This window comes from Geotrypetes seraphini, chromosome 5, assembly GCF_902459505.1.
Source record: "Geotrypetes seraphini chromosome 5, aGeoSer1.1, whole genome shotgun sequence".
Lineage (NCBI taxonomy): Eukaryota > Metazoa > Chordata > Amphibia > Gymnophiona > Dermophiidae > Geotrypetes > Geotrypetes seraphini.
Window position 1 is genome coordinate 25,230,411 of NC_047088.1, and position 21,074 is coordinate 25,251,484.

Consider the following 21,074-nt stretch of genomic DNA (forward strand, 5'->3'; position numbering starts at 1 on the left):
AGGTGTTGTCTGGCTGTGTCCAACAGCGTTGCTAATAATGCCTCTGTACTGTAGCTGGATCTGAATCCTGATTGAGAGGGGTGAAGTATGTTATGGTCTTCTAGGTAGTTGGTGAGGTATTGCGCTACCAGTCCTTCTATTAATTTAGCGTATAGTGGGATTGAGGCGATGGGTCTGTAGTTAGAGGGGGTATCTATTGGGCCTTTGAGATCTTTCAGTAGAGGGTTGATTATAATCTCACCTAGTTCGAGTGGGAATTGACCTTCCATGAGTGTGAGTTGAATCCATTGCATGAGGTTGGCTCTGAATTTAGGAGTAGCGTTTGTAAGGACGTATGAGGGACAATTGTTTAGGTCACATGATGCTTTGCTGTATTTTTTAAATAGACGATCCATATCCGACCATTGAACTAGAGGGAAGGAGGTTCAAGTCCTGTCGGCTGCTATGGGTTCTTCTGATGTAGGATTTGTTATAATTTCGTCGAGGTAGGATGATGAGTTATTGAAGGTGGATCTGGTTGTGGTGAGCTTTCTTTTGTATCATCTAAAATAAATCTTGTGAGGGGTGTACCTCAAGGATTTCTTTCACCGATGCTTTTTAATTCATACCTCATAACACTGGATGGGTTATTAGCTGGAATTGGCATTTTAATTTTTTTTGCTGACAACCTTCAGCTCTGCTAGATAACTGGCTGCAAGCACATAATCTAATTTTGAATGTTGTAAAATCATTAGCTATGTGGTTATCTCATAAATCTGGCTCTCTCATCACCAAGTCAGCACTACAGGATAATCTGCTTCCTCTTATGATCATATAGCTACATTGAATTTTTTTTTGTTGTGATAATTCCTTAAAAGTTCAATTTGCAAATAGTAGCAAGACTTACTGGATGTTTCCTATCAATTAAATCTAGGAAAGACTATGCATGCTTTATTTATTTTAAAATTTATATATTGTCTAAAAACTAAACGGTTTACAATTTAAAAAAAAATATAGAAAATTATTATCACAAAATAGGGTTATAAAATCTTTACTCTTAAAAAGTATCTTCTGCTCCAAAATCGACCAAATACATCACAAATATGCTATAACAAACAACTGCGTTTTTACCTGTTTCTTAAATTGTAACCGAATTGAACATAATTGTAACTGCCAAGGCATTCCACAGCTTAACACCAGCAATACAAAAAGCCGTTGCTCTGGTATCTGAATATCTCCCCCACACTATCTGATCCAATCACTTTTGGTTTTCGGATCGCAAGGATTTATTCAGCTGATAAGGTACCACAACTTGGCGAAAATACCATGATGTTTGATGGTAAATACTGTAGTTTGATGAACCACAGAAACCACCTTATGCTGAACCCAGAATGCAACTGGCAGCCAATGCAATTTCTTTAAAACAAGTGTAATATGTGCCTTCCTATCATTTTTTACTAACTGCAACGCTCTCTCGCTTTAGTGACCAGTAGACTTGGCTACTGCAATTCTGTTTCAAAGACTGACAACAAGTAGCAGCCGGAAAGGACTCAACTTGTACATAATACAGTGGCATGTTTAGTAGTTGGGAGAAAAGTTTAATCATATTTCCCCAATTTTGGCTGAACTATCGTATTTTCACTCATATACCGCGCACCCGTGTAAAACGCGCACACGGGTATAGCGCGCGGGAAACTGTAATTTATGTAAATAAATTTTTATATACCGCGCACACCCCTATACCGCGCATGCCGCCCCGACTCTCCTTTAGCCCGCCCCTCCTCTGGCCATCCCGACTCTCCTTTAGCCCCCCCCCCCCGACTCTCCTCTCCCCCTTGAAGTCCTGTCCCCACCCTGAAAGCCTGATGCCCCCCCGAAGTCCGATTCACCCCCCTCCGCAGGACCGCTCGCACCCCCACCCCGAAGGACCGCTCGCGCTCGCACACGCTGCTTCCTCTGCCGGCGGCCCTGCCCCTTCTCTTAGCCCTGCGTCTACGCTGCTTCCTCTTCCGGCGGTCCCGCCCTTTCTCTGACGTCAGAGAAAGGGCGGGACCGCCGGAAGAGGAAGCAGCATAGACGCAGGGCTAAGAGAAGGGGCAGGACCACCGGCAGAGAAAGCAGCAGGACGACGGTAGGCAGCTTCTACATGATGGGGGGGGAGGCTGTGGGGGTGCGAGCAGTCCTTCGGGGTGGGGGTGCGTGTTCGAGCACGACCGGTCCTTCGGGGTGGGGGTGCGAGCGGTCCTGCGGGGTGAATCGGATGTCGGGGGGGGAACTATGTAAAAAAAAAGGGGATAACACGCTCACGAATATAATGCGCATGGTTATACTCGGTTTGTAAAAAATCGTGTATAACGCACGCGTTATATGCGTGAAAATACGGTACATTGGTTGCCTATTTCTGTAAGGATTACTTTTAAGTTGTGCCTCGTTTATACAGAAGGTATGAGCACCCTTAAATATCTTTCTGATTTGTTTACTAAGCAAGTATCTCAGCATGTAATATGTTTGCCACAATATTGTTTGTCCAGCTTCCTTCACTGAACCTTGCCAAACTGACTTCAACAAGGAATAGAGCTGTGTTGGACTTTTCCTGTGAAACTCTGTCAGTTGAACGTAGTAGTAGTATTTGCTATATTGATTTTTGTAAAGTTTTAAAGATCTTTTTAACAGCACTTTTGACGGTCTTTAAGAATGTGATGAAGTAATGCATTACTATGTTTAATTTTATTTGCTACTTATTACATTGCTATTTTGCTATATTATGGTCTAATATGCATTGTGGTTTTTTAAAAATTATTGTTTTAGAATTTTTGAGGGTAGATTTTGTTTGTAAACTGCTTTAAAACCCTGTTGGATTAAGCAGTATATTGAGTTACTAGTCTTTAAGCCCGTTACATTAACGGGTGCTAGAATATATGTCTGTCTTTTTTTTTTCTTTCTGTCTCTCTCCCCCTCCATTTCCCTGTGTAGCGCTGTCTCTGCTTTCTTCCTCACTTTGCACTCTCCAGCTGTAACATTACTGCCTCGCTTTTTCTCCTGCAAGCATGTCTGCTCTCTTTCTCATCCTCTAGTCTCTTTGCTCTTTTTCTCTTCTTGCAGGGGTCTCTGCTCTACTTTCTCTATGTGTTCCTTATTCCTGCAAACCTCTATGCTGTATTTTTTTCTCTGTATGCTCCTGATCTTGTGTTTCCCTGTAGGTATTTATTCCTATTTTTTTCCTTCTTCAGTCTTTATCTGAACATTTCCTACCTCAGTCTCTCCAATTTTCTTTCCTTCTTCAGTCTCGGCTCTTCTTTATCTGAACATTTCCTACCTCAATCTCTCCAATTTTCTTTCCTTCTTCAGTCTCAGCTCTTCTTTATCTGAACATTTCCTTCCTCAGTCTGTCCAATTGCAGCTCTCTTGCCCTCTAAGCCCTTGCTGCAAGTGGCTGTGCATGTCTTCTCTCCTGCTCCCCTTTCCCGACAAACCTGCGACTCCAGCAGCGTGTGCAGCACTCTACACACGCTGCTTCGGGGCCTTCTACTGCCCTGATTTACTCTGGCAAGTCCCTGATGACATCATCAGAGACGCGGCAGAGCAAATCAGGGCAGTCGAAGGCCCCGAAGCAGCGTGTGTAGAGTGCTGCACACGATGATTGAATCGGCATTTGGAGTCGGGACCGCAAAGAAAGTAGCAGCTGGAGTCTTTTTTCGCCACTTCCCTTCCCGCCCCTTGAGGTGTCGCCGCGGCTCCTCTCGATCCCCGCCAGTGTCGGAAGCCTTCTCTGACGCTGGTGCGGCTCGTGAGAGGAGCCGACAGGAGAGCAGGATGTCCAGCGCTGGGGTCCAGTCCTTCCGGCGAGTGTAGGTAGGTGCTGGGGATTCGTGCATGTGCACTCCTGCGGCCACAGACCTACTGATCATGGAAGCACACCGATAGGAGTGCGCATGCGCGGCTAGCGTTTTATTATATAGGATTAAATCAAATTAATAAACCAAATCAAATTGACACGAAAAATAAATCATTACAGACAATAGGAGTTACTTACTTGTGTAACATGGCAATTGCTTCTCTTGTTTTCACCTGATCAAGCCCAAACGTTAATGCAAAGCGTCGAGCAAGCTCTTTTATACCACTGAATGTTGGTGATGACCTATCAAAACTATAACTATGTTCTTGGATCATCTCATTGAAAAGCTGCAAAAATTAAAAAAAAGTTTGTTATTGATGGGGGAAGAAGGGTTATAAAGCATTTTCAGTATGTAAAGGTGACTTTAAAAACTTACCATTTAATTTCCTTTTCTTTAGTCTCACCAGACTATTTCAGAAAAGTGCTCATATTCCTTTCATCAAATGGACAGAGCAAAATAGGTTTAGAGTTGACTTTTTGTCAGGGTGGATTTGATTTAAATCACTAGTCAGAAAGACTATTTAAATCATGGTTATTTTTACAGACTCGTTCTTGCTGGTATAATTAATGTCAAAAGAATAGGCCAGTTCTTGATATACTACTCAAAACAGTCCACTACAGAGTTCCATCTAACATCTTGTTAGCTTGGTTCCACCCATTCTTTTCAGAGCTGCTCTGCAGCAAAATAATTGTTACAAGAAGTATTTAGCAATTTCAATTACATTAGTTTTTATTTCTGGGACACTGAAGTCTTTGGCTAGGTATTAACTTGGTATTCTCTTCTATCTTGGATACATTTTTGCAGCATTATCTGCAACTAAACTTATTTTATTATAGCTTTTGCATGTTACTTCCTTTAAGCATTCTGCTGTATGTGCATTTCTGAGTTATCAATTGTTTCTGCAAGAAAGACATTCCCTTCTTCTGTTGCTATACGAGTACATACAACAAGATTATTGTGGACATTACTCCAGCCATCAAGACATACAAATTTAAATATTGCATAAATATACAGCCTCATGCTATATAATTAAAGATTAGTCCTTATTTCATGATGAATAACTTTTGGATTATAATGTATCTTAAATAGAAAACTATCCTTAGATAGATTTTTCCTCAAAAACATTTTAAAAAATTCATAAAAAAAAAAAACATTGATATTTTATCCACCCTGCTTCTTGTCTATTAAAGAGGGCTGGAGTTGCTATCAGTTCTTAAGTATATCTATGTCCAGGTAAAAAAATCCATTAAAGATGACAAAGGAGAAATTAGATCCTTACCTGCTAATTTTCTTTCTTTTAGTTCCTCCAGACCGGCATAGAAACATATGGGTTTAAGCTCCTCTGCCAGCAGGTGGATTCTGAGACACTAAATTTTGGCTACAGTACAAGTGGGCTGTGCAGGCCCTATTACACTCAATTTATTTTCAGTCTCCAGAAGGTGGAGTGGTAAGATTAGGCAGTCTGTGCTGATGTTCGTGCACATAAGAGAGCATCAAGGAGAATGAAATGCTCCTTAAGTGCTCCTTTGGCATATGCAGCAGGAACAGGTGAATTTAAAGTAACGGTAATGATTTCCGGGAGATGGAGTCAGAAGTGGCGTCGGAGTCGCTGCCGCTGCTTTGCAGCAGCAATCTTCTGTGGAGAGAGTATCAGCCACAGATACAAACAGGCAGGATGGGTGAGTTGTACTACAGATAAAGTCTGTGGTTTTGTTCAACCTGTAAGATAAAGGGAAGGGAAAGGGGTTGGGACTTGTATACCAACGTTTCTTAACAGTACACGGGCCACTTGTTGGGGGTATGTAGCTTGGCCGCTGCGGAGGATATTCTCTGCCCGTCAATAGAAACTGCTGCCGCCGGGGATCCCTGCCTGTGCCCCCGCTGAAAACACTGCCGGGGATCCCTCCCTCCCTGAAGCTGAACCAGTTACTTAATGGAACCATACTCGCTCCCTCCGCCCACAGCAAACTCCGTGCAGGGATGTGACTCACACGCTGCACATAAATCTCTCTGTCGTCAGAGTTGATGTCAGAGGGAATGCTTGTGGGCCAGCCATGTGCAGCATGTGAATCACTGCTTGCGCTGTTTCTGCACGGAGTTTGGGGGGGTGGGAGGGAGCAAGTGCGGCTCCAACAAGTAACTGGGTAATTTTGGGGAGGGAGGGGGATGTGCGGGCAGGTTGGAAAGCATGTAGGGAGGGAGGGATCCGTGGCGGCAGCTTCAGTGGGGGTAGGCGGGCCACCAAAGATTCCCGGTGTACAACTTAATTTTAGGACAAAGGCTAGAAGGCAGGGAGGGGGCACAAACTCGACACAGAGGGAAGGGAGCACTAACTTGGGACATAGGAAGGAGGGAACAGAAAGGAAGAATTGTTGGGTATGAGTGTGTGAGTGAGAGATGGTGCACATGGGGAAAGGAAGAAAGGAAAATTGGGCATAGAGAGAGAGGAATGATGTAGAGATGCATGGGGAATAGAAGGATGAGAGGGAGAAATGTTGGATATGGTGGTGGAGAGGGACAGATTGAAGGGGATGTAAGGGGAATGTTGGGAGAAATGTGGTATTGTGCTGGAGAGGGGTGACAGAAGGAGAAATGTGCATGGGGCTTGAGGGCAGTGGTGAAAAATGCTGTGCATGATCCAGGGGATGAGAGTGAGAAAAGTTGGATGTGACAGTAGAGGGGGTGGGAGAGATGCCTGGATCTCTCAAGACAGATGGACACTGAGAGAGATCGAGGGGAACTTATTGCCAATAGGTGTGGAGGAAGAACATAAGAAATGCCTCCGCTGGGTCAGACCCGAGGTCCATCGCGCCCAGCAGTCCGCTCACGCGGCGGCCCAACAGGTCCAGGAGAAATGGCGGGACAGAGAGAGAGAGATGGGGAAAGGAATGAGGTCCGGAGGAGGGGAAGCAAGCAGGAGGAAGAAAGTGTTGGACTCATGAAGATAGAGTAAGAGATGGATGGAGAGGAGAAAATGGATGGGGAGCGAGATAAAGAGGGAAGGAGAAATGTTACACTCAGGGGAAGAGGGAGAGGGCAGAGAGTAAAAACATTGAACTCACGGAGGGAGGAAGAGAGAGATGTTGGTTGGGGGAGGGAATGAGGATTTGAGGAGAGGAAGCATTCAGGAGGCAGAGAGAAAGAGATGTTGAACTGGTGGAAAGGAGGGAGAAATATTGGGTGTGGCAGTAGAGGGAGTGGGCGATGCACCCTGGATCTCTCTCTCTCTTTCCCTACTCTCTTTGCAGTAGAGGAGGGAATGAGAGAGAGAGAGAGGGAGACATGTTGCTAATGGGGGCAGAGGAGAGAGGAAGAAATTTGGACTCATGGAGGAACAGAGAGAGATGTTGGTTGGGGAATGGAATGAGGTCTGGAGGAGAGGAAGCATGCAGGAGGCAGAAAGAAAGAAATTTGGATGCACAGCCAGAAAGAAGTGCAACCAGAGACTCATGAAATCACAGCAAAGGTAGATAATTTTTTTTAGATGTTTTGATAGTTTTTTGAATGAGAGATTTGTATGTTGTGATTTTGATAAGTGTTTTATTATACAGTATATCTATTTGTAATGTGCTTTAGATAAAAGTGGAATAGAAATAATAAACTATAATTATAAATGGAAAGAAATCATAGGAGTGACTCGCACTGAGGAGGCTATGTGGCCCATCAATCTCAATATGTGCCGAGCTATGACCTACTTGATACATCGGCCTTGTGCAGCTAGAGTTAAGGCCCCTGCCCTTGCTTGGGGCAGGTAAGTCCAAGCTTGCAGTGTATGGAGTAGGACTCCTATGTACTCCAACTGTTGAACAGGGAGTAGATGGTGCTTGGGGAAATTTATAACAAACCCTAGCAACTCCAAGACCCGAATAGTTCTTCCCATGGACTCTATCATTGTCTGCTAAGTGCTCTTGACCAGTCAACCATCCAAAAAGGGAAACATATGAAGGGAATTCAATAATTTATATTTATTTATTTATTCATTTTTATAGCCTGTACTCCCCAGGAGCCCAGAATGGGTTACAAGGATACATACACAAAGTTTTCAGGAACAGTGATACACATGCTGCAGAGTCAATAACATGCTACAGGACATAAAAACATAAGAATAGCCTTACTGGGTTAGACCAATGATCCATCAAGCTCAGTAGCCCGTTCTCATCCAGGCCACTAGTAGCTGGCCAAAACCCCATGAGTAGCAACATTTCATGCTACCGATTTAATAACAGACTAAGGACTTTTGCTCCAAGAATTTGTCCAAACCTTTCTTAAAACCAGCTACCCTGGTCACGTGATGCACTCAGCCTAATCGGACGTGCCTGAGCACCTCTCCTGAACCTGGAGCCGTTTCCTCGATCTCTCCCGTTGAATCTCTGCTCTGAGTGCTTGCATCCTCTCCCACTGGCTGGGGCAAGTCATAGGCTACCCACCGATATCATTTTTGCCTGCAAAGCCTCAAGCTAAAATTCTTTATCTACGCAGACGACATTACCATAGTCATCCCTCTAACCAGTTTCACTCAAGAACTCTTTAACTCCCTCACAAGCATACTTAATCAGATAGAACTCTGGATGCTATCCTACAGACTAAAACTAAACCCAGACAAAACAAAATTCTTCCTAGCAACTCCCAAAGACAAAATCAAGGACACTACAATCCAAGTAAAAGGATCCACATTCCCCCTCGAACAAACCTTAAAAGTACTGGGTGTAACACTGGACAAACATCTAACCCTCGAGAAACACACTCGATACTTTGGAAACTCCGCACCATAAAAAAATACTTCGATGACTCTTCATTCCGCCTCTTAGTACAATCCTCCATCCTCAGCATACTGGACTACTGCAACATCATCTACTTGAGCTCCACAAAGAAAACCCTCAGGAGATTAAGAATGATCCAGAACACCGCTGTCCGCCTCATATTTAACCTGAAAAAATGGGACCATATCACCCCTTTCTACCACAAACTCCACTGGCTCCCACTAGAATCCAGAATCACATTCAAATTCGCCTGTTTTTGCTACAAAACAATATTTGGTTTATCCCCAAGCTACATCACCCCTCACTTCACCCTTAACCACAACTATAAGAACTCCCGAAAAATTCAACTCTTCTCCTTCCCCTCCCTAAAACTATGCTACTCAAAAAAATTCCTCGACAAAACCTACGCCTTTCAAGCCGCCAAACTAAACCCTTGGCTAGCCCAAATGGTCCTCAAGGCCTACAACTACCTCGACTTTAGAAAATTACTCAAAACTCACCTATTCCAAGACCAAGACCCTTAATGCCCCTTCAACCCTCCCCCAGCTCTGATCTACTCCCCTCCCCCATCTCCTCCTCTCCCCCCAACTTCTCTCCTTGCTGTTCGCAACTCCATGATTCAATTCGATTTGTAACTACTCTCGCTTTGCTGTCTGCAACTCTATGTTCAATTTGATATGTAACCACTTGTAATCTCTGTCTAACTAATGTGAACCACCTAGAACTCTTCGGGGTATGGCGGTATACAAAAATAAAGTTATTATTATTATTATTTTTATCGTGGTTTTGAGATATGCAGGCTCGAGCCTCAAAGCCTGCTAAACTTCTGAGAGGCCCTGTTACCCCTGCTAAGATGGCGGTGCAAACTCCTCCTGAGCGCATGCAAACCAGCCCAACCCAGTCATGCTGCAAGCCGACGCGATAGAAGAGCTGAAGAAACATCTTACAGTCTTTCTGGATGACAAGTTCACCTGACTTAAATCCACAGTTGATGGCCTCAAGGACACAGTAGAGTGGCAAACTACCCGCTTACAACACGTGGAGGACTGGGTGTCAGCGGAGGACCGCACCGTGGCTCTGAAGGCGGGTGTCCAGACCCTGGAGGAAAAATACCGTCGGCTGGAGGACAGAGCTGAGGACCTTGAAAACCGGAGCTGACGCAACAATATTCGGCTCATCGGTTTGCCTGAATCTCTTACGGTGGCCTGGTCTCCACTTGGTTACCTAAGGAACTGAGTATGGATACTGGGGGTGCTCCTCTGCTGGTTGAGCGGGTGCACCGGATAGGGGTGCGCCGGGATGGGGATTGTAAGCAGCGACCCGTGATTGCCCATATTCTTAACTTCGCCGACAAGAACCAGCTTATGATCAGCTACAAGTCGAAAGGCGGCATCTCCTATGAGGGTCAGAGGCTTCTCCTGTTTCAAGACTACTCTCCCCGGGCTTCGGAGCAATACCAAATGATGGCCCTGTATTGCACACAGCTCCATCAAAAACAGCTGCGCTTCGCTCTACAGTACCTGGCCAAACTTCAAGTGCACCATGAGAATCTAGCGTTATACTTCACTATTTCGGTGGAGATTCGTACATTCCTGGAGGGCTTGCTGGGATAACTACCTCGCCTATGCGGTTCCTGGGATCCCTGACGCTGCATGATGGAACTGTCTGCGGGTTTGGATTTTGTTTCTTGCGCCATGCTGCTTGGTGCTTGTCACAGGCGGTGGGGCCCAGTTTCCCAGACTATTTTTGTTTCATACCTCTTAGCTGTTTTTCTTAATCTTTTTACTCCTATCTCCTTTTTTCCTGCTCTTGGTAGTTTGCCCTTTCTTCTGGCTCTGCACTGACTCGGGACTCTCCTAGCCTCTGTTTTTCTCTGCTCTTTCTTCTTTCTTCCTTTCCCTTCTACCGACCCATGGTAGAGCCCTCCACATGTTTGCACATGGCCCGCACAGCTTGTTTCTTACTCTACCTGAGGTTATGGTGGGGGACGCTGTGTTTTTTGGAGCAGAAATTCTCGCCACCTTTCTTTTCCTTTTTCTATCCTCCTCAATTTTTGTTTTTGCTGGATTATTTAGTAGGGTTAGGGGAGGCCTGGGACTGATGGGTGCTGTTTGCCCTTGCTGTGCATGTCGGCATTTGAGATCCAGGTGATAGGCCGATGGGCTCGTTCCTCTGTGTGCTCTTGGGTGACTCTGTGTCCCGCCTGCTGCTTCACTGTTCCAGCCAGCTTACTTCTCTGTAATATTCTATGCTTTTGTATTCTGTAAACTACTGTTTTTTTTAACACTGCTCATAGAGTAGGGTGTATTTCTTAGTTCTGATGGACCCTTTTTGGCTTACTGGATGACCCAGAAGATTCTTCTGTCTTTTTCTTTTCTTCTTTTGTTAGGGACTATAGCGGGAGAGGGGGGAGGACATAACCGTTAGGTGGGTGATGGAGGAGAGGGGCAGGGGGAGCTGGGTAGATTATTATTTTTTGGGTAGGCTCTGGATGATGTTTGGGGCTGGTAGACTTGGTATTTTTTCTTTTTCTTTTCTAGGGGTTATGGGGTTTCTTCTGTAGTAGTCCAGTGGATATGGGATGACTTGGGACTGGGTAAGGGGGAAGATCCCTATGGCTTGGAGGGATGTTTTCTTTTCTTGGGTTCCTCTTTATCACAGGCTAGGGGGAGGTGCTGAGAGGGTGAGTACATGCAGTTTCTGTTAGGATGGGGGAAGTGGAAGTCTAGAGGTGGAATTTCGAATGGGAGGGGGTGTAGGGGTGGTATGGATGTGGTTGACAGTTGAGTGGGGGACTGAGGGTCGGGGGGTGGTATGTGTAGGTTCTTTGACAGAAGGGAGGCTGGGGGACTGCAGGGGCACTGCGGTTGTTTTGATTCTTTTTCCCTGGAGATGGACCTAGCTGGGGGGTCCGCTCTCTGGGTTGTTTTGTTTTCATTACCCTCTGGGTACAGCGGTGGCTTTTTTTGCTTAACAGCTATGGTTAACTTGACTGAAGCTACCTTTAATGTTGATGGTATCCACTCTCCAATAAAGCGTAAGAAAATTCAAACTTGGCTTAGGCAACACCACGTTGATATAGCGTTTCTTCAAGAAACCCATTTATCTGTTGCTGAGCATGAGAAGCTGCCTAGAGACTAGGTGGGTGATGTGAGCTATTCTGAATATAATAGCAGAGGGGGGTGGCAATTCTAATACATAAACAATTGCCACTACATATTCATAAGACCATACAGGATAAAGAGGGTCGTTATGTACTTTTACTGGTGGAGCTCTGTGGATTTCAGCTCCTCTTTTGTAACCTGTACGCTCTGAATGTTTATAGTCATAAATTTTATTCTGGGCTTTTGGGTATCATAGCACAATATCCTACTTATCAACTGATTGTTGGTGGGGACTAACTTCACAGCTGATCCCACTCTGGTCTGCTCTCCTGCCAAGCCGCGGCCTTGGAATTCTATTCAGAGGGGGGTGAATTTCCTCTGTGACCATCACGCGGTGGTGGATGCGTGGAGAACCCTTCATCCGTTTGAAAGGGAATAGACATTCTACTCCAACCCTCACACTATGTATTCTCAACTGGATTATGTTTTGGTGTCGCATACTCTTTTTTCACGGGTGGATAAAATCACTATTGAAGACACATCACTTTCGGACCATTCGGCGGTAGTTTTTACCCTGGGAATCATGTATCAGCGAGGGGAACGGTCCTGGCGGTTCCCCACAGCTTTATATTCTGATAAGGATTTCCAAGCGTTTCTGCGTGCCCGATGGCTGGATTATGACTTGCATAATAACACTTCGGATGTGGATCCAGTGGTATTTTGGGATGCTTCTAAGGCGATATTACGGGGTCATATCATCCGATATGTTGCTATTAAATGGAAACAGCAGGGGGAGAAACTTCTCACTCTTTCGGTGCAACTAAAGGTGTTGTACAGGCACCACCAGGTGAGCCTGGCAGGGTCGGAGGGCCAGCAAATTAAATCTATTCGTCTTCAGATTAATGATATCTTGGATCAACGAGCCCGCCAAGACATTTACTATCAGAAATTTTGCCTCTATCTGGGGGGGGGGAGGGGGGAGGGGAGGGTAAGGCAGGCAAATCCTTGCGAACTTGGTACAGCCTTATCAAAAAAAAAAATTATTTGGAGAATGAAGAACACTTGGGGGGGGGGGGGGGGGTGAGTTTCACTCAGGAGGCTCAAATTCGGGAGCAATTTGTAGAGTTCTACAGTGCTCTTTATGTGAAGAGGGATTTAACCGAAGCAGAGTGGGATCGCTTTTTCCAGGGCCTTCGTCTTCTGCGGCTCTCTGAGGACCAGGTGGAATGGTTGAATGTTTTTTTTGGTTTGTTTGTTTGTTTTTTTTGGGGGGGGGTTGGTTTTCTCTGAATGTTCCTATCTTCCAGGAGGAAATTCGTCAGGGGATTAAGAAGCTGAAGCTTACCAAGTCTCTGGGCCCCGATGGGTTTGGCCCGGAATACTATAAACTTTTGTCTGGTCTTCTTACCTAGCCCCTGGGGACCTGCTTTAATTTTCTTTCCAATACCGCTTCGGGCCTCCGGTGTAAGCTAACTCATATTACTTTACTCCCAAAGCCTGGGAAGGATCCTATTCAGGTCGGTTCCTACCGGCCAATCTCGTTACTGAACCAAGATGTCAAGTTGTTGGCCTCTATTTTGGCGGCTAGGCTGAATCTGTTCCTACCCCGACTTATCGGGGAAGATCAGGTGGGTTCATTCAGCAGCGTTATGCATCCATGAACCTCCTTAAGGTGTTAACAGCACTTCATGAGCACAGAGGTGAGGGATGGTACTTCCGCGATCGTTGGTCTTGGTATGGAAAAGGCTTTTGATAGCATCTCCTGGCAATACCTTTTCTAGGTGTTGCAAGAGTATGGTCTGAATGGGCACTTTCTTACTTGGATTAGGGGCCTCTATTTTCACCGCAGGCCCGACTTATCATTATTGGCGGCCTCTTGTTCTTTCCAGCTTTGCTGGGGGACGCGTCAGGGCAGTCCCCTTTCTCCTTTGTTGTTTGTCTTGGCCATCGAACCGCTAGCAATAAAGATCTGCTCTAGTCCCGAGTTACGTGGTATCCAAAAGGGGTGTACAGAATTTATCTGCACACGAATCTGCACAGAATTATTACCTCTCACAGGGCTGGGGTGGGAGCCTTGGAATGCTGTGTTGCAGATTCCTCCCGTGCACAAACCAATGCGCTATCTTGGAATTTATCTGATGTATAAGTGTAATGTTTTGGCTGCCATTGACAAAATCCAAGCGCTCTGTTCTACTTGGAGAGACCTCCCATTGTCCTTGTTGGGGAGGGCGGCCTTGGTTAAAATGATATTATTGCCCAAACTATTATACCCCTTACAGACGGTACTCTTCTGGGAGTTGCAGCGCGATATTGGCAAACTTCGTTCACTTTTCACCGCTTTTCTAAGGCATCATCGCTCAGCGTGTATTGCCTATGCGAAGTTGACACTCTTCAAGAAGGTGGGGGGCCTGGGCCTCCCAGATGTTCACGCCTACAATATGGCGGCTCTTATGCGTTTCATTTACGAGGGGGTGACCAGGAATGCTCGGTTCTCTCCTCCGGGATGGATGGCTCCCTTTACCTTTTTAAATCTATTACAATCCCCCTGCAGCACTGTGGGTGCCCTGCCCTCCAAACTACGTTTTTTGTGACCTTTTTGTATGGCCTGGAGGTGGTGGCATTGAACACAGGCCAAGTGTCCTCTTGCCTCTCCCTTCTTGCAGCTACAGGGTACCCCTAATTTCTTTCTCACCTGGCCTCAGCAGTTCTCCTTTTGCTGCTTGATCTTCCAGAGAGGCTCTGACTCTCTCACATATGCTTGATGGGAACACGGGCGTTTTTTTCTACGTTTGCCCATCTTAAGGACAAGTGGGAAATCTCCAATCATCAATTTTTTTGCTTACCTGCAGGCCTGGCATTATTATCAGAGCCTTCACCAGCAGTATGGATCAGAATGGCTGTTCGGACCTCTGGATGAGTATTTACTTTGTATACCGGCTTCCTAGAATTCCCTTTTGGCATGGTATAGGGTGGTTCGTTCCTCCACTTCTCAGGGGCCTTTAGACATCCTGCGGGATCGGTGGAACCGGGACCTCTCCGCATTTTATACTCCTGCTACATTTTTGGAGCTTTTTCACACCTTGCATGCTTACATGAAATCCGCGGCTTGGCAGGAGACTCAATTTAAGATCCTCCCATAGGGCCTACATTATGAAAGAGAGAGTTGCCCGCATGGGTTTGTAGGAGGAGGCACTGTGTACCAAATGCAGAGGGGCTCCTGGGACACTACTGCATTCCTGCTTGGAATGTCCTGAACTCTCCTTGTGGAACTCCTCCTTTTCGTGGCTTCAATTAGTCTTACAGTAGGAATTAGAGTGGGATTATAAAACACTGCTTCTTGGCAATCAGACCTTGCTGAAGACGCAGAGCCTCACTGTACCTCAGCAGCGATTTATCTATCTGACCTTGTTGATGGTTAAACACATGATCCTACAATATTGGACTCGGGATGGGCCTATTCCTGTGGAAAGTTGGCTCAGTCAGAGGTCTTAGCTGGCACGTTTTGAGCTTTGCTATCATAAACGTTCCACTAATTTGGAGGTGCAGGCCTATCTGGCTTTGTGGAAGGTGTTCCTGCAGTCACCTCTAGTCTCCCGACATGGGGGTGGGTCAGGGGTGTGTGTGTGTGAGTGAATGAGGAGTGTGCTCGGTGTGTGTATGATTGCTTGTCTGGTGTGTGTTGTATGGTGTGTGTGTTACCCCTTGAATTGGGGGGCTGTTGGGAATAGGTGTTCCATACTGAAAAATTTCTGGGGTTGACAAGGGAAGCAGGATGTCCCTGCAGTTGGATCATTCCGAGAGGGAGGTATTGAGCCTGGTGATTCTCTTCTCTTTTCTGCTTGGGAAGCCTACTTGGTTCAGTGAGTTCACACTTTTATGACTCTGCATTTGTTCTCTTTTTGGTATAGTTTCAGAGGGGGGTGCCATGCACCCCTTCCTCCTCTTCTTGGTACTTTGTACTAATGACATGGTATGTGATGTTGTTGATGGTTATTGTATTTTTTCACTGTTACTGCTGTTTGTATATATCGTCATTGTGTCCTGTCTGTTTCTCTTGTTGACTCTTTAATAAAAATGATATTCAAACTCCCCCCCCCAAAAAAAAAACCCCAGCTATCCTATTCTCTTTTATCACAACATCTGGAAATGCGTTCAAGAGCTCAACTATTCTCTGAGTGAAAAAATATTTCCTCCTATTGGTTTTAAAAGTATTTCACTGCAATTTCATCAATTGCAATTTCAGATGAAGTGAAAATTCGATCCACTTGTACCCATTCTACTCCACTCAGGATTTTGTAGACTTCAATCATATCTCCCCCCTCAGCCTTCTCTTATCCAAGCTGAAGAGCCCTAATCTTTTTAGTCTTTCCTCATATGAGAGGAATTCCATCCCCTTTATCATCTTGGTCGCTCTTCTTTGAACCTTTTCTAGTGCCGCTATATCTTTCTTGAGATAAGGAGACCAGAAATGAATGCAATTCTACAGGTGAGGTTGCACCATAGAGCGATACAGAGGCATTATAATATCTTTAGTCATATTAACCATCCATTTTTTAAAATAATTCCAATTATCTTGTTTGGCCGCTGCCACAAAAAGTTTCTTCGTATTGTCTACAATAACACCCAGATCCCTTTATTGGGCGCTAGCATCCAGTAACTGTGATTTGGGTCATTCTTCTCAATATGCATCGCTTTGCCTTTGTTCATATTAAATTTCATATGCCACTTGGATGCCCAATCTTCGAATTTCCTAAGGTCTACCAGCAATGTTTCACAATCTGCATGCATTTTAACAACTTTGAACAGTTTAGTGTCATCTGCAAAGTTAAATAGCACCGGTCCCAGTACAGATCCTTGCGGCAATCCACTGTTTACCTCCTACATTGAGAAAAATGACCATTTAACTCTACCCTCCCTCTGTTTTCTATCCGATAACCTATTCCTAATCCACAACTCAACTTTGCCTCCTATCCCAAGAATCTTTAATTTTCTCAGGAGCCTCTCATGAGGAACTTTGGCAAAAGCTTTCTGAAAATCTAGATACACTATATCAACCAGCTCACCTTTATCCACATGTGTATTCACACCTTCAAAGAAGTCAAGCAAATTGGTGAAGCAAGATCTCCCTCGGCTGAACCCATGCTGATTCTGTCTCATTAAATCATGTTTGTCTACGTGTTCCACAATTTTATTTATTATAATTGTTTCTACCATTTTGCCCGGTACTAAATTCAGGCTTACCGATCTGTAATTTCCTGGATCTCTCCTGGAACCCTTTTTAAAAATAGGCATAATATTGGCCACCCTCCAATCTTCAGGTACTACAGATGATTTCAGCGACAGGATACATACATATCACTAACAGCAGGTCAGCAATTTCATGTTTGAGTTCCTTTAGTACCCTGGGATGTATACCATCCAGTCCAAGTGATTTATCACTTTTTAACGTTGATTTAGCTTAGTACATCTTCCAGATTCACAGAGATTTCTTTCAGTTTCTCCACATCATCACCCTTGAATATCTTTTCCGGTTCTGGTAGATCTCTTACATCTTTTTCCGTAAAGACCAAAGCACAGAATTCATTCAATCTCTCAGCTTTGGCCTTATCCTCCCTGAGTGCCCCTTTTGCTCCTTGCTCATCCAACTGTCCCACAGATTCCCTCACTGGTTTTCAGCTTCTGATGTACCTAAAGAAACTGTTATGAGTTTTTGCCTCTTTGGCGAGTTTCTCTTCATATTCTTTCTCAGCTTTATCAATGCTTTGCATTTAACTTGCCAGTGCTTGTGTCTCTTCTTATTTTCTTCATTCGGATCCTTTTTCCATTCTTTTTTTTTCCATTCTTTAAATAATGTTTTTTATGGCTCTAATAGCCTCTTTTCACTTTACTTTTTAACCATGCCAGTTCTCGTTTCCTCTTCTTCCCACCTTTGCTAATACGTGGGATACATCTGGTCTGGGCCTCCACAATGGTATTTTTAAATAACATCCACATCTGATTTACAGTCCTAACCTTTGCAATTGATCCTTTTAGCTTCTTTTTAGCCATTTTCCTCATTTTATCATAGTTTACCTTTTGAAAATTAAATGCCTCTATAGCAGATTTGTTTTGCAATGTCACTCCAAGTATCAGTTAATTTGATCACATTATTATCACTGTTTCCCAGCGGACCCAACACAGTTAACTACTGTACTATGCATTGCATTCCACTAAGGACCAGTTGCTCCAAGAAGTAGTCAGTTATGATGTCTAGGAAATTTACCTCCCTAGCACTCCCTGATGTAAAATTAAACCAGTCAATGTTGGGGTAACTGAAATCAACAAGTAACAAAGTTCATACTCTATAAACAAATATATCTATAGAACCCCATACAAATCCACTCAGTACTGCCAAATAATCACTCACAGAAAGAGGAAATACACCACCGCAATCATACACCACACACTAAATTCAAAGCAGAAACAGAGGGAAAAGAGCACAAGAGAAGTAGAAAAGAAAAAGAAAGTGGAGAAAAAGCCTCAGTTCAGCTTCATGGGCTCAAAAAACTCCACTTTCTCTCATATGGGCTCCGTTTTTCTGAATCAAAATGTTCACTGAATCAAGTATCAGCGGTAGCCACTTCCCAGTTAGAGATTGAAACATCCAAGTCTTGGAAAATGCAGGGAAAGTTAAAAAATCACTAACAGGCACAGATTCAACTCAGCGCATGAGATGACAAAAAATAGATTCTTAGCTGCCAGTCATCTCATGCCTCTAGTGCCATGATCCCCCAAACGAACACGCACATGCAGGACAACAGAATTTGAAACGGCATCTTTACTACAGGACCCGACAGGGAACTTTCTTGTTTCGCCGAGGCTGCTTCAGGAGTCTTACAACAGCCACATTCAAAGATATTACTGCTAGTGTAATCACTGCACAATAGCACCGGGGAAGCCAAACTTTGCCAAAAATTTTTGTTCATTAATTTTTTTGCCTACTTTGCTGACCTGTAGAAATGGAAGCATGTTCACCAAAGATTTCAAACTTGGCACAGAAACTTGCCCAAAGGTGTTGTACCAAACTGCAAAATTTCAGAATCCTAGGTAATTTCCTTCTGCCACAGTGCTTAAGCAAAGCTGGCGTTTTAGGTCACACGACGCATGGGAGTGGATCGATTGCTTTTGTTCATCTACCCCTAGCTCCTAACCAAATTGAGATATATCCAAAAAATTTTGCAGAGTTTCATTTGAGACCCTAGACAACACCCCTGTAAAATTTGGTTGAATTTCAAGGGGGGACAAGCGTGGGCTCCTGGCCCACTTGACATGGAATGACCCTTCCTTTCTTCCCCTGGTGGAACAGGCTTGACCCTACTGGCCTGTTGAAGAGAGGAGATTTCTTGTACTGGTACCTTCTTGTGCAGAGTTGATGAATGAAGCTCTCTGTGGGCAATTTGAGTTCTCCAACACCAGTGCAGGGCATAACCAAGACAATATTTGAAGAACCCACTAATCAAAGGTTATAAGGGACCATGTTTGATTTAAAAAAAAAAAAAATCAGTCTCCCTTTTGGACGGTTATTTGCAGTGCAGCTATTCTCTTCCTAGAGTTAGTCAAAAGTTCATCCCTTGCTTAAACTGTGGAGCCTCAGTCAAATAAACAATAAGGGGACAAAAACTCTCAAGAAAGTGAGAGCAGAGTGATCAAATGGCAATGGCAAACAAACAGGAACACTCTGTAATAAGTACTCAAAATCTAAATATAACTCTCCAACTGACAGTGAATCAAAGTGCTCAGAGATATGGAGGTGATAACAGAGCGGACCCAACACTATCACCTCACCGCCCAATCATCGCTTGAGTTCAAAGCACCAGCTGTAAAGAGTAATTTAATATGCACAATAGCTTCGAGTGCACAAGGCTACTAACTATATATTCAAGAAACAGCAAGGGAATATATTTATCCAACAGTACAACAGTACTAACTATATATAAAATAACAAATGTAATATACAGTCCGAAACAGCAAACTTATCTGGAGCTTGCGGGTTCCGACGTGATACAGACACGTTTCGCTCCTGCCTCAGGGAACCAAGAGAGAAATTACAGGGCTACTTAAACCGTGTGGACGAGATGTAACTCACATATCTAACACTTTACTATCAACCAAGCAACTTTCAAAAGTAACAGCTCTTAGTACGACTGCCTCCGACCCAGCAGCAGCAATTCTTATGTTCTTATGTTCCCTGCTCCGTGAAAAAATGAGAACTGTCCACCCTGCACCCAAGCACGTGTAGTGTTGTACAACTAGAAAATTCTATCTACAATTTGCTAGCAAGCATCCATTCCAGGCTCTGTCAGATGATGTCACCCAGTTGTGAAAATCTGAAGGCCTGCTTGTCCTCTGAGAACATTGATTATACATTTGCTATACTGAAGCTGAAAAACATTCCAATACATTTTCTAATCATGTCCAGTTATAACTTAAAAGATTGGTCTAGTGGACCGCAGATGGGATTAGGCATCAGCTCTACCACAAGCTCGCTCTGTGAACCTAGCTGAGACTATTCATTGATTTCTCTACCATTCAAATTCAAAGAATAATCACCCTTATTTACACATCTTTCCAGTACAAGCTGCTACAAAGTTCAAATATTCTATTATGCAATCTAATGTCCATATTTTCCTTCAATGTCTATAAAATGATTAAAGTACAAATAGTTGGTTATGAGAAAAGATTGACCTCAGCTACATTTTCAATTTCAGTTTTCTGTTCAACTTCTTAGAATAATTAATGTAGACAAGTTAGCTTTCTTACCTGCTGTAAACTAAGAATGAGTGTCTTTGCGCACTGGATTTTGTCTATTTGCCTTGTTTTGCTCATCGTTTCCTTGATGATATCTCCATAATCATTGTAATACTAGGAAATAAACAACATTTATATTCAGTTAATATAGTTTCTACCATAGACAGAATGAGAATATGCTATATATGTAGTCTTAAAAGCTCAAGTAGGTTTTTGGATCGATTGTTATGTTGGTCCAATAAGATAACAAAACTAATCAAGAATTTGTTTTCAATTTTCTACTACTATTTCCTCCCCTCTTCTCAGATTCATGACCTCTCCTCCAGATTGGCAATTTCTCCTGCTGTTTTTAATTCTCAGCATAATTAAACAAGCTTTTACCAGGCAATTATTTGATTCTTAAAACTTGATTACTGTATATATTCAAATATAAACCTAGATTTCTAGGTCAAAATTGGAGGTCTTGGTTTAAATTTGAGTTTTCCCTTTCTCAAACCCAATGCAGGCCTCCCCCTTGGCCTACCTTAAGTCCTGCTGATCCAGGGGTG

General features: G+C 43.9%; 1 protein-coding gene across 1 annotated transcript in view; it reads right to left on the bottom strand.

Annotated features, from left to right (window-relative positions):
- STAG2 (stromal antigen 2) overlaps positions 1-21,074 on the bottom strand; it is a 613,131-nt gene that overhangs the window by 87,760 nt on the left and 504,297 nt on the right. Inside the window, 2 exon segments of the mRNA XM_033944545.1 lie at positions 4,013-4,161; positions 20,539-20,640. Coding sequence (XP_033800436.1) covers positions 4,013-4,161; positions 20,539-20,640 — 251 coding nt within the window.